This window comes from Neodiprion pinetum, chromosome 6 (assembly GCF_021155775.2).
Source record: "Neodiprion pinetum isolate iyNeoPine1 chromosome 6, iyNeoPine1.2, whole genome shotgun sequence".
Lineage (NCBI taxonomy): Eukaryota > Metazoa > Arthropoda > Insecta > Hymenoptera > Diprionidae > Neodiprion > Neodiprion pinetum.
The window spans coordinates 7,238,428-7,253,726 of NC_060237.1; the positions used below are offsets into that span (position 1 = coordinate 7,238,428).

General features: G+C 43.3%; 1 protein-coding gene across 8 annotated transcripts in view; it reads right to left on the reverse strand.

Moving 5' to 3' along the window:
* The window catches only part of LOC124222008 (ankyrin repeat and SAM domain-containing protein 1A), an 80,785-nt gene that overhangs the window by 51,611 nt on the left and 13,875 nt on the right, over window positions 1-15,299 (reverse strand). For 5 of the 8 annotated variants that reach the window (XM_046632540.2, XM_046632537.2, XM_046632535.2 and 2 more), the window contains exons 6-11: window positions 14,792-15,018; window positions 14,505-14,721; window positions 11,796-12,029; window positions 11,342-11,615; window positions 10,233-10,943; window positions 6,550-6,724 (exon numbers count right to left, since the gene is read on the reverse strand). In XM_046632540.2, coding sequence (XP_046488496.1) covers window positions 6,550-6,724; window positions 10,233-10,943; window positions 11,342-11,615; window positions 11,796-12,029; window positions 14,505-14,721; window positions 14,792-15,018 — 1,838 coding nt within the window. The remainder of the gene's footprint in view (window positions 1-6,549; window positions 6,725-10,232; window positions 10,944-11,341; window positions 11,616-11,795; window positions 12,030-14,504; window positions 14,722-14,791; window positions 15,019-15,299) is intronic. The other 3 variants (XM_046632536.2, XM_046632533.2, XM_046632538.2) reach the window with 2 other exon arrangements.

The following is a 15,299-nucleotide window of genomic DNA, read 5'->3' on the forward strand; positions in this document are numbered from 1 at the left end:
TCGAAACACCAGTCATGACACATTTACGTTGACGTTAGTAACCCAGTTTGAAGAACGTATAGCAGGATAAAAGTCAATTCCTTAAAGATAAGAATGTACGTGATCTCGGTATGTGAAAATACCTTGCACGCGAGAAGATTCGACGAAAGAATGATGACGCGTCACACATCGCGTAATGTCAACGGGTAATTCCGATATTATATGTTTCGCCACAAAGCCGTGAATACAAACGTTGCAATTCTGGCATTAACGCGTGACGGTGAAATTGAGAACATTGCGAGTACAATTTGCGGAAACGCAGACGGACATTGCAATACATCCATATACTCTGAGCGATTGAAAGTCGGAATGAGAAATAACGCGCGGTATGGCAGTTGTAACGAGAGTGAGATAAATAATCGGACGTCGATGTAACATTGCAATTTGATCTGCGCCCGTGACGCACCGCTGCTTGTACATACATCGCAACTCGTAACTGTATACCGATAGGTATTTTCTTATCGGTTAACAAACGATGCACTTGACTGAAACCGGCGTACCCGGCATCGCTTCCGTGCAATTATCGGTATATAAGGTAGACTGGTTGTTGCGCTTTTAAATACGACACACAATACGACAGAAGAATACTACCTCGGTTTGGCATAGCCCTCGACCATACAGAAACGGGCGACGATCTTGAGTGACTCATGACCCGCAAGGCGGTCCACGCATTCCAAAGTGATGTCATGCCCTCCGGGCGTCAGAAAGTTGAATTATAAAACCGCATTAAAGATTCACTAAGATCCAGCATCTGTCTCGAAAAGGAGGAGTTAATTATGGGAGAAAATTCGGTAATTTTATTTCTGCACTGCAACTATATCGGACGGCTCTGAAGCTCGTTTTCACGTCGCGGTGCGTTTGAAACTGATTCAGGAGGAAACTTTGGTCATGTTCAATGACGGGTGCAGATGCTACGGCGAAGCACGTGGATCCCGAAGATCAGACCGGAGGTTGAGACGCACGTGTACGTGGTTAAAGAAAATCTTGAATATTTCGAGGTATCGGATAAACGGCGGCAACGAACTTCCCAGAAGCGAGAGGAGCGGGGAAAGCAGGGCTTTGCTTTGTGATAAGCTGCACAAACACAGGCGAGGTACGAGAGGGAGAAACGACTCCTGCGGCCTACCACAGTTTGCTTGGATCACGGAATAACATCCTATCCACTACCGTTGAAAAGTTAAAACCAGATACGCGGTTGAAGAGACAGTTATGCCGGATTTCGTTTCCGACCGAAAGCTCGTGGCGAAGGCCGCGACAATACGAGACACCGGCAATGCCCGTGAGAAAAATCTAAACGACGAGAGAGAAAACGATATTACTCACCTGTATTCACCTTATCGCGATCATCCTCGTCGTTGCGTTTGGCAGAAATCGAAGCCCACCCGCTCTTTCTTATATCCGATTGACAAAGGACCCGATCACTAATCACTCGTCACAGGCACTTATGGCGTGGAACTGGTTAATATCGTTGCACGATCGTCAACGCCGATCACTAAAATCGATCGATTTTCACTCGGCAAATGGTGTCCCCTTAATCGCCACTGGCCGTATTAGCGACGGTAATCCGCGATACGGAGTGCGGAGCTTCCCGATAACCGGACGTCATTACGCCAACTGAGCTCGAGCCGTTGTGGTAGGTAGGTTATTTTGCTATGTGGACAACGACGCCGGCTACAGACGCGACGGTGCTCACCGGATGTCGTGATACGACTACTCGTCTCGCTGACGTACCCGCTAGGTACATTAACATTCGATTCACGAGCTAAGAGCCGAACGTCGCCAAACATCGCCAAACGCACAAGCCCTGTTCTCGGGACATGCGAACTCTCAATAAAACATCGACAAAATTAAGGATTACGTTTCAACCGTCCAAGGCTAGAGAATCGCGTTGTCTTGTAAAAAGGTTTTAGGGTGCATTGATACAGTTGGTGCAGGGAAATTTCGTTGAAAATATATGTACTTTCAGGATGAACAAGAACTGAAGGTATTTAATCGAAAATATTTACGAACTATACTCAATTGTGACGAACAACCGAATGGATGGATCAAGTATTCCGTCTATTAACGTGATCTATCTGCGAATATGTTTCCGGCATTCTCCGACCAAGACGAATAAAAACCCCCGAATAGCTCGTTTAATTCGTGGCACGGTATGAGAACCACAATTTGATAATCTTGATCCTTCAAAGATATATTTACACTGTACTATTATATCAGGAAATTGAAATCAATGTCTTGAGAGAATCGCCAAACAGTCACGTTGCGTAAACATCGTTATTTCCAAACACTTGACACACTCAAGAGGTGCGACTAATTCTGAGTAAGAAGTTACGCGGCGTTCCGCTTATTGATACTTTGTATTTTGATCATTGAGGCGCGGTCGGCGATTCGTACCGATCGTGGAAGCGTCGCCAAAACGATTTCACGTCACCTGCTACGCCGTTCAGACCGTGGGTTTCTTTTTCCAATATCATATTAATCTATTAAACACCGTTTCCTTTTTTCCACGAGAAATCTGAGAAAACGGAGCAACGGTTGGGCGGAGTTCCGATTATTATTCAGCTAAGTGATTCGTTATCTTATCTTGGTTCCTCTTTTCTTTCCCCCAGCTCACTTTTCCTCATTCCTCTCTTTCCGCTCTTTCGCCGAGGGTTGGAAATGACCCGTCGCTATACCCTTGATAAATATTCACATGTATAGATGAAGAAATCAGCGTTGGTACCTATACCAACGGCAATGTGAAAGTATCCCCATCCGTCAAAACCGTACACAGATATGGTTATGCGATACGGAGGTTCGACGTTGCAGATAACCCGAGACGACTTTGGAAGCCTCGAAATTCTCTGACAGGTAAAAACCGAAAAAGATATTCTCGTGTACGCACTGAACACCAAAAAAAAAAAAAATTTTTATGGAAACAATCGCTATACTTTACTTTGTTACAGCAATCGCGTACAAAGAATTGCTAGAAGGCAGATTAAGCATAAAGGCTTATTAAGTTCAATTTGTACATAATCATACTCCACAACTGCTGTTGTGCAGCAAAACTTTATTACGATCCATCGTATGACTGTGTATACCCGGTGTTACAATTTACCGCACGTAAAACATGTTGTAATTAAAAACAAAAACAAAAAAAAAAAAAATACAGCATTTAATTTGTCGCCAAGTTGTTGCTTCAATTAACGGTACTAATTGCGTCGGTTAAACTCTTGATATCGTATCCTTTTTGTCACTACTTTTTTCATCACTCATCACAATTACAAGAGAGACGTTGAATTATATTAAATATGTACTTATACACGACGTAAGAACTTGGAGACAAAACGACGCTATACTCGGCGATTATCATTGTTGTTATTCATATCATTATTATTACTATTATTACTATTTGAATGCACGAAGAAGACATTAGGTCTGCGGATTTCTGAGCTCCGTTCGTGCTATAAGGTGGATGCCCATCTGGTCGTGAAGTTTTAACGACACGATTTAATACTGCTGTAGAAATGTATTATATACCTATATATATATATGTGTGTATCTAAAGTTCACGTATAAGTCATTCCTCGGTTTAGTCACAGCTAAGCAATATAATAATACAGCCTAGGTATATGTATGTATAGTTACAACGGTAAAAAGTTAAAACAAAACCAAACAAAAATTCAATGATGAAACAAATGGGGAAAAAAACAATTTCTTTGGTTTATCTGAAATTGAATGAAAAGTAAACGAAAAACTCACATCGAAGCATTATAATCAAGGGACGGACAAAAATGCCGCAAAATAAATTCAGACAATATACATACATAACAGCATAATATTTATTAGCAATTCAATAATAATATTATATATATGTATATGTATATATATGTATATAATGCACTATATAATTGCTTATTAAACATTACAGTAAAAATTATCGCACGTACTATTTAGATATACACAATAATCATAACATACTCTATTTTTTTTCTCTTTCTCTCATATCAGGCGTTCAAATTACACAGAAAACTGTGAAGCATCAATATTCAAGACAACGATTAAACCAACAAAATCAACGTACAATAACAACGAAACTGAACTTGAAATAAAAAAAAAAAAACCGAACCGTGTTTATAATATAAGGTACCACACATATATAACAAATGCAAGCTCATTGAAAAATAAAATCCGTCCTTTGAATTATCATTTATCTATATATGTATACTGTTAGCGGTGTACAACAGTAAAAGCGGAAATAATTTGTTGATCAATAAAATGAAAATTATAATAGCTAAAACGATATGAAAGAAAAATGGATAATCAAGGAATCCTAAAATTTTCACCAACGACTTACTGAAAAATAATATTAAATAATAATAATAACAATTATATGCGCTCTATACATACCAGGTGATCGACGCTGGACTTGACACCAATACTTCAGCTGAATTCCTGAGATGATTTCTATTGGTATAATGACATACCGTGAGAATGCACTATAGCTGCTGATAGGTATACATATATATATACATCGCCGGGCGTTTGGCATGCGCTGCAAAACGCATAGAAATTAGACGGCTACGAGATTCCCGGAAAACGATTATAGAGACTCAGGCCGAAGTGGTTTTGCACAGTGCGTGCCTAAGCCCTCGTCATTTGACGGATAGAAAAAAATTTCATGACGCAATGCAAATGATACGCGAAATTTGAATATCGTACACCTCAAGATTGTACATACGATCGTTGGAAATGGAAAACTCGATTTATTGCTACTGTGTACAATATAAATATACGTTAGTTACTCAGAAAATCATCACCTGAGAAATAATTTAAATAATAAGGTTTAGAGTTTAGACTGAAGTATTGGCGTAGCGCAGTCGGGTTGATCACGTATTATATACTTAAATTTAATAATAGACTGCGAGATACGTGTATATATGTATATATATATATATAGTATAACTCTGTATATAATATATATGTATAATTGTATATTGATAATACCTACGTGTTCATATATTATACGCATTATAGTTGGGATAGTATTCTAAGGATTATATATAATAACCATTAGACGAATATATCCATACGCACTTGTGTACGTATGTATTAAATTTATATATCTGGTGTAGATAATACCTAAATTTACGATGCACGAGTATAATTTATCGTCCCGATAAACAATGATTAAAATAAAGAATCGAATTGCAGATGAGTTGCGACATTTTATTTCTAAAAATTCGACTTTTCCTCCATATAATGACGAAATAATAGCAACTGATCTGTTACTTGAGATAATTTGAAATTCGAATTTTAAATTTCACATTTCCACTAAAGCTTGCCTGAAATTTCGCGATTTTCTAGTCTTGTAACATACCTGAAACTTGGTCTGTGTCTATTACACAACGCGGTGATGCAACGACTGGAATTACGGGTAAGAAAATCGATCCCGGCAATCGAAGGATACACATAACATATAATAATATCAGTTTTCTTAACAGGTATAATCCGCGATTCGCGACATAGCGAACGCTAGTTATATCAGACTATTTCCACTCCGTATATATAGAACCAGAATTACATTATGAGTAAAAAATATAAAATAAAGAAATGCGAATAAATCCCGAGTTACTGAATTAATCTTGCGTAACATTTAGTAGAAATGTAGAACATCTACATTTGGTCGAGGTAAACCGCGATAGATTAGCCTGCAAGTCTGTTGTAAAAATGGCGAGTATCATCGTTAATATTGCATAACATACGAATCACAGATTAAGATTTACACCCGCCGCGATAAACCTAAAACACCGCATACCTGCAATGTTGTGAAATACTGCGCGACAGTAATACTTGGTGTGCAATAAGTCTATGCGTATGTGCACACGGGGCATGAATACATATGTATAGTTTAAAAGAGGAATAACAAAAGTGCGGAAAAATATTGTTCCGGTGAATAAAAACCTCCGTCGCTCTACTCGAGATGGTAAAAACGGGGCGATCACAAAACAGCGATTGATTAAACATGGCGATCTTTAACATATAATGCATACCTACAGTTGAAGAAAACAAAACTTCAACTCCAAATCTAGTCTAATACGTATTTAATACGATCTAAAATGAATAGTTCCGGCGTGTCAAGCGTAAAATTGCAACTATATCCACGCCATTGCATCTAATATCGTAAAAGAGGAGATGATGTACCTTACATTCGCGTGGGAAGAAATACGGGTTTCCTTAACGATCCCAAATTTCTCACACAACGACGAACTCGAATTTGCAAACCAATAATAAAATAACAGGACCACAATTCGCTCGAATCGCGGGGAAAAAACAACGAAACGAAATGAAAACACTGCAATCTTATGACTGTGAGAGTTTGTGATTAACGGCAAGTCGGTGAACGACACGTGTGTGATATAGGTGTGTGTGTGTGTGTGTGTGTAGCTCATTTAGGGGAATTAAAAATACACGGATAACAGGATGGAAAGCGTCATGCGGTGCAGCCTGCAAGCTTGTGTTGCTGTTTACCTGCAAAGGGCACGTCGCCGAAGAACTCCTCGACGTTGTCCGTTGAAACGCTCTTGTCCGAAAGTGATACGCTGGATAAAGAGCCGCTCGAAGCGTCCAGGGAACCGCCCGGGGGAAACTGGAGCATATCCTCGTCCGTTTCGGTCTCCATGTCGCGGGAACGACGTTTGTAGACCTGAGATCGAGACGGTAAATGTGGATGTAAGGTGGCGATGCGCGTTCGTTGGGGTGAAAGAAGAAGAGGATTAACAGCAACGCGGAATGGCGAAAATAAGGGACAAAGCGACGGCTTCGGTTACCAGTGAAGGGAACGGAAATGTTAAAATTCAATGCAGACGTATGTTTCCCGGTAAGGAAATTCCCAACGTTGAGTTATCGAGTCGTTAAAAATTGTCGAGACAAACGCGAGACACGTAGTCTGACTCGATCGGTCTGCAGAAATCATTGCCCCGAGTCGCGTGATCCTCGTGCGATGATTCAGCCGCGTGGGTATGCGAGTGACTATCTTTTCTCGCTAATTTATGCGCAGTGTTATTTTATTAGGATATAGAGAAATAAAGATTCGCCGAAATCAGGATTGGTCTCAATTCCGTAATTTCGCCCACGCAGCCAACATTTGCCGACCGTTGGAGTAGGTAGATACAACAAGAAAAACCATATTCCGCATTTGATCTACCAGGGTTTCCGAATAAGGATATAAGAGTCCATTAAACGCGGTGATCGGCAACTCGTGTTCACTCGCTAAAGTGAAAATTGGCATAAAAGTATGAAGAAAGTGGCCTAAACTGAAAAAAGAGTGACTCGCCGCTGATCTGCGAAGTACTTTTTTTCATCGGTGCAAAAAATTGTCGGATTTCTACCAAGGATGGTGCATGCATGGTACGGAGGTTCGTACGCGTTCAAAGGAATCACGTAACCCGAGTGCCTAACGTGACGTAATGTAAAACATCGTGTCTCTCTGTAGAGCAGTGCAACAAACACCTCGAGTAGGAGAGCGAAACGGTGGGGCGGGCAACGTCAGAGAAGATAGAGAGACCGTGAGTGAGAGGAGAGGAGAGGAGAGGAGAGGAGAAGAGAATCTGCGAAAGCCCGAGAGCTTCATTATTCAAAGGGTGTCAACGTTTCCCGCATTGCCGCCTGGCTGATTCCACGAAAGATGACGACTGGAGCCCTTCCATTCCGGCCCCTAACCCAGCTACCCGCCCTCCTCCTTCACCCTGGCGCCAACCGGCACTAAGAATCTCTGAATTTCACTCCGCTGGAAACGGTAACCGCATTTCACCCGCCACCGTGCCGTTGAAACCCGGTAGTTGGTATTTGTACTTTAAATATCAAGGAGAGAGCGGTGGATTCCGCGGTTTGTCGCATAATTGAAATAAAGAATATGTACAGATTTAATTGTTCTTTGCGTAGATTTCTTTTATATCTGGTGGTAATAACAATTGACAACGATCTTGTTCAGAATTGAAGCAGAAGAAGAAAGAGGTTTGTAGGTAGAGTACCTACCTACATACAGCGAATCGATGAGAGAGATGAGAGGCCGGAAGGTGAAATGAAATAAATGACTGGGTTTAATTTAGCGGAAAAATGACAGTTCTCGATTACCTGATTTTAACGAGGGATTTAATGGAAAATCGGAGCCCGTTGACAACACCGTCGAATGGAATTCATGGGGGGTAACAAGGCGATAAGTTTAAGCGGCCGTGAAGCCCGCTAATGCAAAAATTACCTTTGAAGATTCGCGGCCCGTTCACAGCGGGTATATACACTCGCAGGTTGAAGGCGGGTCGAATGGGGGTAAAAACAGGTTTGAAAATACCTACAATTCGTCCCTACCCGTGTTCTACTCGCACGTGTATAATATGCGAATACTCGGTTGCAGGCGGTGATTCGGATACATTTCTATATACAATTTGCAGAATGATTTCGATTTTTGCGTTGAAAAAATGTCAATTAGACAAATTAAAAAATGCATAACACAGGCGATCATTAAAGACATTAACTACACTCTCGATTAGATTTCCACTTGGAAGCAATAGTTATAAGCGAAAAAGTACACTGCGCCTATCGCTGGAGGAAATTCCTTCAGGTTTTTTTACATCACCGCAACGATTAGTGTGCGTTTGATAGACGTCATCGTGAGGTTTGCCCGAACCAAGGATGAATTTTGATTTTAAACTTCGACCGAGAAAAGAGCTTAAAAACGGAGGAATAATAAAAACGTGTAGCGAAAAGCATTGCAGTTGAGATGGTGTAAGAATTCACCTTAGTAATGTTAACCGAAGCGCGTACCAACAGACTGCGTATTGAAGAGGTTTCTAAGCCAGAAACATAGAGACTGACAGACAGGTTCATGGATAGTTGAAGAAAGAGAGACGGTAGGATTCCGGGTGTACGAAGATATGAGGGGGAGACACGTTGGCAAAGATGAGACGGTTGGCTGCCGACGTTACAGATATCTACTCAAGGAGATGGAAGTGAGCAGCAGCACCAGCAGACGACTGACTGACTGACTGACTGACTGACTGACTGACTGACTCTCACAGGAGAACGATCACAGGTAGGTAGGTAGGATAGGATAGGTACCTACGTATAGTATCGTGCAAAAGACATCACCCTCCTAGCGAGCTAGGCGTCCGTATCCTCCTTCGAAATCGCATCACAGATCAAACAGAGCTTATATATTAACTGTAACCCGTGAGGGTGGATTCCTCCCACCTCGACCCTCTTCTACTCTCTATGCCCTCACGTCGAGTTTGCTCCTCGACTCGGTTCGTTCGACTTCTCTCTCTCTCCGCATCATCTTCCGCCTCCATCACCACCTCACCATTCCTGCAGCCCATCCCCGGCCATCACTGATGTTTGACTTATGTAGACGGAAACTTGAAGGGTCAACTAGACGGGTGGGCTGCTGTCCTTACATTAACGAGATTAATATTCCGATGAATACCATTGCGGTGGTGATCACTGTTGCTCAAAGATGGTCGGATCTGTTCAGGGCGTGGCGAGGCGGAGAACGCGTTGATGACTTCTCCTAAGTTCAGCGGAGCACTATCGAATGCGATATTTTAACACCATTTAACCAACTCGATACTCTTGACGCGAGTTTTGACTAAACGTGGAAAATACAACCTTACGAAATTCGGAAAGTGAGAGACACGAAGGAGAACGGACAGAACTTTTTCTTTATCAAGTTTATGATACTTCACAGAGCACGGCTTAAATTCAAGACAAGAAAACTCACCTAGACCAAGTCAACAAAACATCTTATGACTACTTGGAACAACTATCACCAACTGCAACTTATACAGCCCAAGATTCTTACATTGGCGACAATGTCCGTCGTAAAACACACGAGAAGTAACACAGTTTTGTAACAACTAACCTAATATCACGGAGGTAGAGAAAAAACATTTGAACAGCAACTCACGATTACAAGTCTGAATGTGGTTTCGCATCCTGTGTAATCTCCCCCACTACTTTCAGCTGGTCGTGACAATGTACATGAATAGTTGCAAACCCGTTTTAACTCGTCGATATTAAAAGGTTCTATGTTAACAGGATAATGCAAGAAACATAGAAAGGATACAGTGAAGAACTCGTGCATAGATTTTCACACGTGATTCAGAGGAAGGTTACAGATCAAGAATAAATCAACGATTATGGTCTTCGGCTGGACTCACCTGACTCAGCGGTCGTATCCGTTCGTGAATCGACTTCTCGGCTTGCAGCGCAGACGGTGGAGGATGATCGGGTGTCGGTGGTTGAGCGTAGTGCGTTGGGCTGGTCGGCAGCAGCATTTGAACGCGTCGAAGTCGTTTGTCGGTGGCACCGCGGGTCTCAGGATCGCCTTGAGACGAGTATCCGTCTCGTTTATCGTCGAGCAGACTTTCCTGGGATGATTTCAAAGTGATGAACGCATTCGAGACGAATGTCTGTCCGTTGTCAACAGCGATGCTGCCTTCGCTGCACGGTGACTTGTCCGCGTTTTCAAGGTCAAAGTTTTCGTAAGCCCGATCGCAGTTTCGGCGCAATTTTCGCCTCGGATTCTGGGTCTTTATCTGCTTGTTATCGTAGATCGCGGTTATGGCAACGGGCTCGAAATCAGGGTCACGATTATCACCTGCCGCGCAACTGAATCGCGACTTCATGTCGACGTACTGATCAACGCTCCGAGCCACGTGCCGAAGCTGCTCACGACGAGACTGTAGCTGTTCAAGATCGACGTGACTTCGCGCTCCACTTCGAGCCAGGAACAAATACTCGTAGTTACTCGGTCCCAGGGTGCAATCCGCGGACAGAGACATCTGGGTCTGCAAGTGCGTTGGCGACACCGACAAGTTCCTACGCGGCGGCTTCTTCGGCGGTGTTGGCTGTAACATTAGAACCACGGACTTTGCACAGTTGAAAGAAAAACCCAGGGATTTGCAGATGACTTGGTCCGAATGTCGAAATGAATTTACTCTTCTTTCCACTGGATCATCGCATCAAGTTTATACGCACTGGCTGAAAACAACACGAGTAGATCTACTCGTTATACATTGCAGACTTGAGTCTGATTGGATTCGATTATACCAAACGCAGGAACTGACTGTGGTTTGTCCTGTGAGACAACAGCTGAGCATGAATCAAGACGGCGTGATGATAGAAATAGACTAAAATACACATTTTGTTCCCCATTCTCAAGATGCTCCCAAATAGTCTACGTGATCCGCTGGTGGATGAAGAAGGTCAACCGCGACTGTAAGAGAGATAAGCAAACAAAAAAAGAAGAAAAGTGAGTCATAATTACCGAAACTTTGCTGTTGGATGCTGGGCTGTGTAGGGAGCTGGAAAGAGGGGCCATGGGCAGGTAAATCCCTGCGGCATTGGAATCGGCTGGCAAGCACCGTCTGTCGCGAGGACTGGGTCCTCCGACGCTCGAGGATGAGGAAACGCTGAGCTGGTCGGACTCTCGGCCACACCCGTACCCCGGCAGAGTCAGGGACAGATCCTCAGACATGAAACTAGAGTCCATCAAGCCCCGAGAAGCAGGGAGTGTCTGATAAAGTCCGTTGTCGGATCCCCTGCGAGTTGAAAATTATTCTAAATCTGGTACACAAGGCGAGCTCGTTGTGTTTTTCCTCGTTTGAAGGTTGAGTGCGGATTTACTGTACATCGTATCATTCATTATGTTGTAGTAGAAAGAAGTATAGGTAGGCAGTTTGTGAGTGTAATACATGTTGAATGCGTGCAATGTATCATACCGTGGAATGTCTGGAGTAAGAATAGTGTTGGTGATATTGGTGTTATATGGTTTGTCTTCGGGTGTCGGTTCCGAGCTCTCGAGTGTGTTTATAGAGTTCAGAGTGTCGGACATGGACATAATGACGCTATCGAAAACCGAGCTGAGATCGGAATCTTCCGTCCATGCGGGATGATGCAGGTTCCTCGAGGTCGTTGTATCACTGTCAGGTTCATCGTTCAGCAACGTTCCCTCGCTATAAAACGTGCAATTTGCTGAATCCCAAGAGTTAAAAGCCGCGAACATCACGCCTCCACAATTACTATGCACCTCCCTAGACATGGGGCAACTTTGCACGTTCACCAAAAACACATGATCTCTTTAGCATAGCTGAGAGCTGCTGCAAAAACAGAGCCTAGGCCAAACAAGCTCGATAAGTAAACTTTCGATAAATAAAATTTGCACGTCAGCGGTTAACCAATCTCTACGATCAGCCGGAAAGCCCAAAACTATTCGCCCGACAGTCTAAAATCCCTCCCCATCCTCTCTTTCAGCACGAACCGCTTAAATGTCGCCATTAAACCGATGAAAGGACCAACAGGTTGGTCGTTCAAAACTTCACCAGAGACAATCAAGCTCGCCGCATACAAACGACCCTGCAGGTAGTACGTATAATCTACTATCGCGGTCACCGAGGTAGGATAGCTAGCTAGTCCAAAGTAATTCCCCGAGATCACAGGACTGATTACTCGAGCTGACCATAACGTATGTGCACTCCTTTTCTCTGCAGGTACATGTCTCTCAACATTCAATATTTGTATATTATTACTTACGACGAGGCTAAGAAAAAAGAAGAAAAAGAAACCACCGGCAAGCATGTCGCGACTTTTTAATGAGGAGTGACAAGGTCACAACGCGTATCGAATCTCCTCTGCATGTTACAGCATCATGGTACAATTTACCCAGAGTAGATGACGAGGGTCGGGGACGACCACAAGTCAGAAACCATGAGGGAAGTGGTTATTAGTTTTGTGCTGAGAGCAGCAAACATTTACATTGTTTAACGCGATGGATTCATCCCGCAGCTAGGAGAATCTCTCGTCAGAGTTGGTTCGGGGCACCCATCGGCGAGTTCCGGCTCCACCGACGTCAAACATTGGTCAAAATGGGGCGAGATTGGCGGTGGGGGCGAGGGGTTTCACCGGAGTCGAGTCTAGCTGTAACTGGGGGGTGGAGGATGGTTTCGGGGCAAGGTAGCGAGGCACCGAGCGAGCGAGCGAAGCGAACGGACCCTGCACCACCATCGCTTGCGTACATCAGGAAAATTAAAGCAAGCCAAGCGATGGCTAACGTGCTGGGGCCACACGCCTATAACCCCCCAGGACGAATGAACCACCGGTGGTGGTAGCAGCAGCAGCAGCAGCAGCAGTAGCAGCGCCGTTCACCACCCGCTCATTCACTCTGATCTCTCTATATATCTGTGCTTTTGTTTGCTCACATCTCCTATATTAAACCGGAGAGTTTCTGTTCCATATACTGCGCGTATATCTGCGTGTTCCACCTACGCATCTACATATATAAGTATATAATATAATCCTGCAGCAGAGTCGCTAAATAAAGGTGAATACCGCTGCTGAGTTCCGAAAAATGTTATTCAGACACACATCTATGTATGGTTATGTTTATATACATATGTATACACGTGATCTGTTCGTGTTTTGCAAATAAGGGAAACAAAAAATAAAATAAAATACATTGTAACAAAGAAAAAAAAAATTGCGATAGCGAAAATAACAAAAAAGAAAAAAAAAGTCGACTTTGCGCTCTGGAAACACCGATATCCATCCGTCCTATATACCATCGCGGGATGAAAATAAATATCCTAAAACAAATATAGCCTCAAGGGAAACTGGAAATTCAGATTTTAATCCGGACTGGACGTCAAGTTATACATGCGTTTATAATAGAGTGTACCCGGGTATATGCGAGAAATGAATATTTCTGAGACTAATGTTGCCGCTTTCATTTTTTTCTGTACAAAAATTTCCCTACTTCTTTCCCGATCGCCATGAACAGAATCGCCATTTTTAAATCTCACTTCGTTATAGATTCGGTAATGACTGGTGCCACGATGATGCAGGTCGCAAATCGCATGAGACAGAAAGCGGAAATTTTTCAAGTATTTTGATTGTTATAAATAAACAGAAATAGAAAACATCTCATTCGAATACTTATATTAATCACGTACTTTTCTTTAAAAACTTATTTTGCCCCACAGTCTTTATTATTTTCGATACTTTCAAGATTATTTAATAAGTTACCCTGATTTTACCGCGGTGATTTGAATCACCCCGGCTGATAAACGGAAAGCGCAAAATAACAGAATCAGCGCGTTAACCGAATGAAAATAATCCTTGTGGTCGAAGCAAATATTCCCACGAACAACAACCACCGTGATACGACGAGAAATGGTTGACCGTAGGCAAAACCGCATCAACCGTTTACCTGGTCTATCAAAGACTTTCAACGCTACAGATAGTTAGTTGTTCGTTGCAATTATCTGTCTATCCAAACCGGAAAATGACCGACCGTAGAATGAGTAGAGCAAATAGAAAAAAACAAAGAGATACCTACACAGACCAGCGAAATTCACGTCACAATTCAACGTCAAAGAGCAACCGCTCGAATCGTCGATCGAGTGCGATAGAATAGATGTACGTAATATACTCACAAAGACATGACGGACATTCCGGAAATGCGTCTATCGTCATCCCGAGGTTTGAAATAGAACTGCCATTGGGTGGGCGAGGTTCCTTCCGCCGGTGAAAAATCGTTCCCTGGACGAACGTTCTCGTAAGGACTGCCGAGTGATCCGCTGCCCTGAACAGGAATCGGTGGCAAATTCTCGCTGTCCGCGTCACTCTCGACACCGGACGAAGATCTGTGCCCTGAGGAAAAGGGAAAAGGGGAAACTCGAGATCGGCTCCCGCCGAATAAAAACAAACCAATCCCACGTACTCTTTATCACAGTGGTGATGTCCTGCGTGACATGTGGCGGAAACTGGCCCAGTAAATCGAGGACCGTGTTCTGCCGCGAGTCCCTGATCCCGAGATCAACGCCCCGGTCCAACAAGGTCCTGACAACCTCCATCTTGCCGCAAAGAGCCGCCTCGTGCATCGCGGTTCCGGCGGAAGTCCTGGTGTTCACGTCCACCCCCGAAGCCAGAAGGACCTCGACGACAGCCCTGTAACACGAGTTCGAAGATTTTCCAAATAACAGCAAAAAGTGTCGGACAACCAAAGAGTCTCGTCCTGAAAAATCCTTCTTCAAACGGGATCCTGTTTTATAGGCAAATTTGACGGCCTGCATGGTGTGCAATTTCAATACCAACCTGCAAATGTGCAGTGTACGTAAAACCCGGGTAACCAAACAGGATTCCCGGCCAGGGTGTGACGGCATTGTTGGCTGGATGAGGACGAGGATCAGGGGGTGGTGTGTTTGTCCTGGCTTACCGGGCGCGACGAT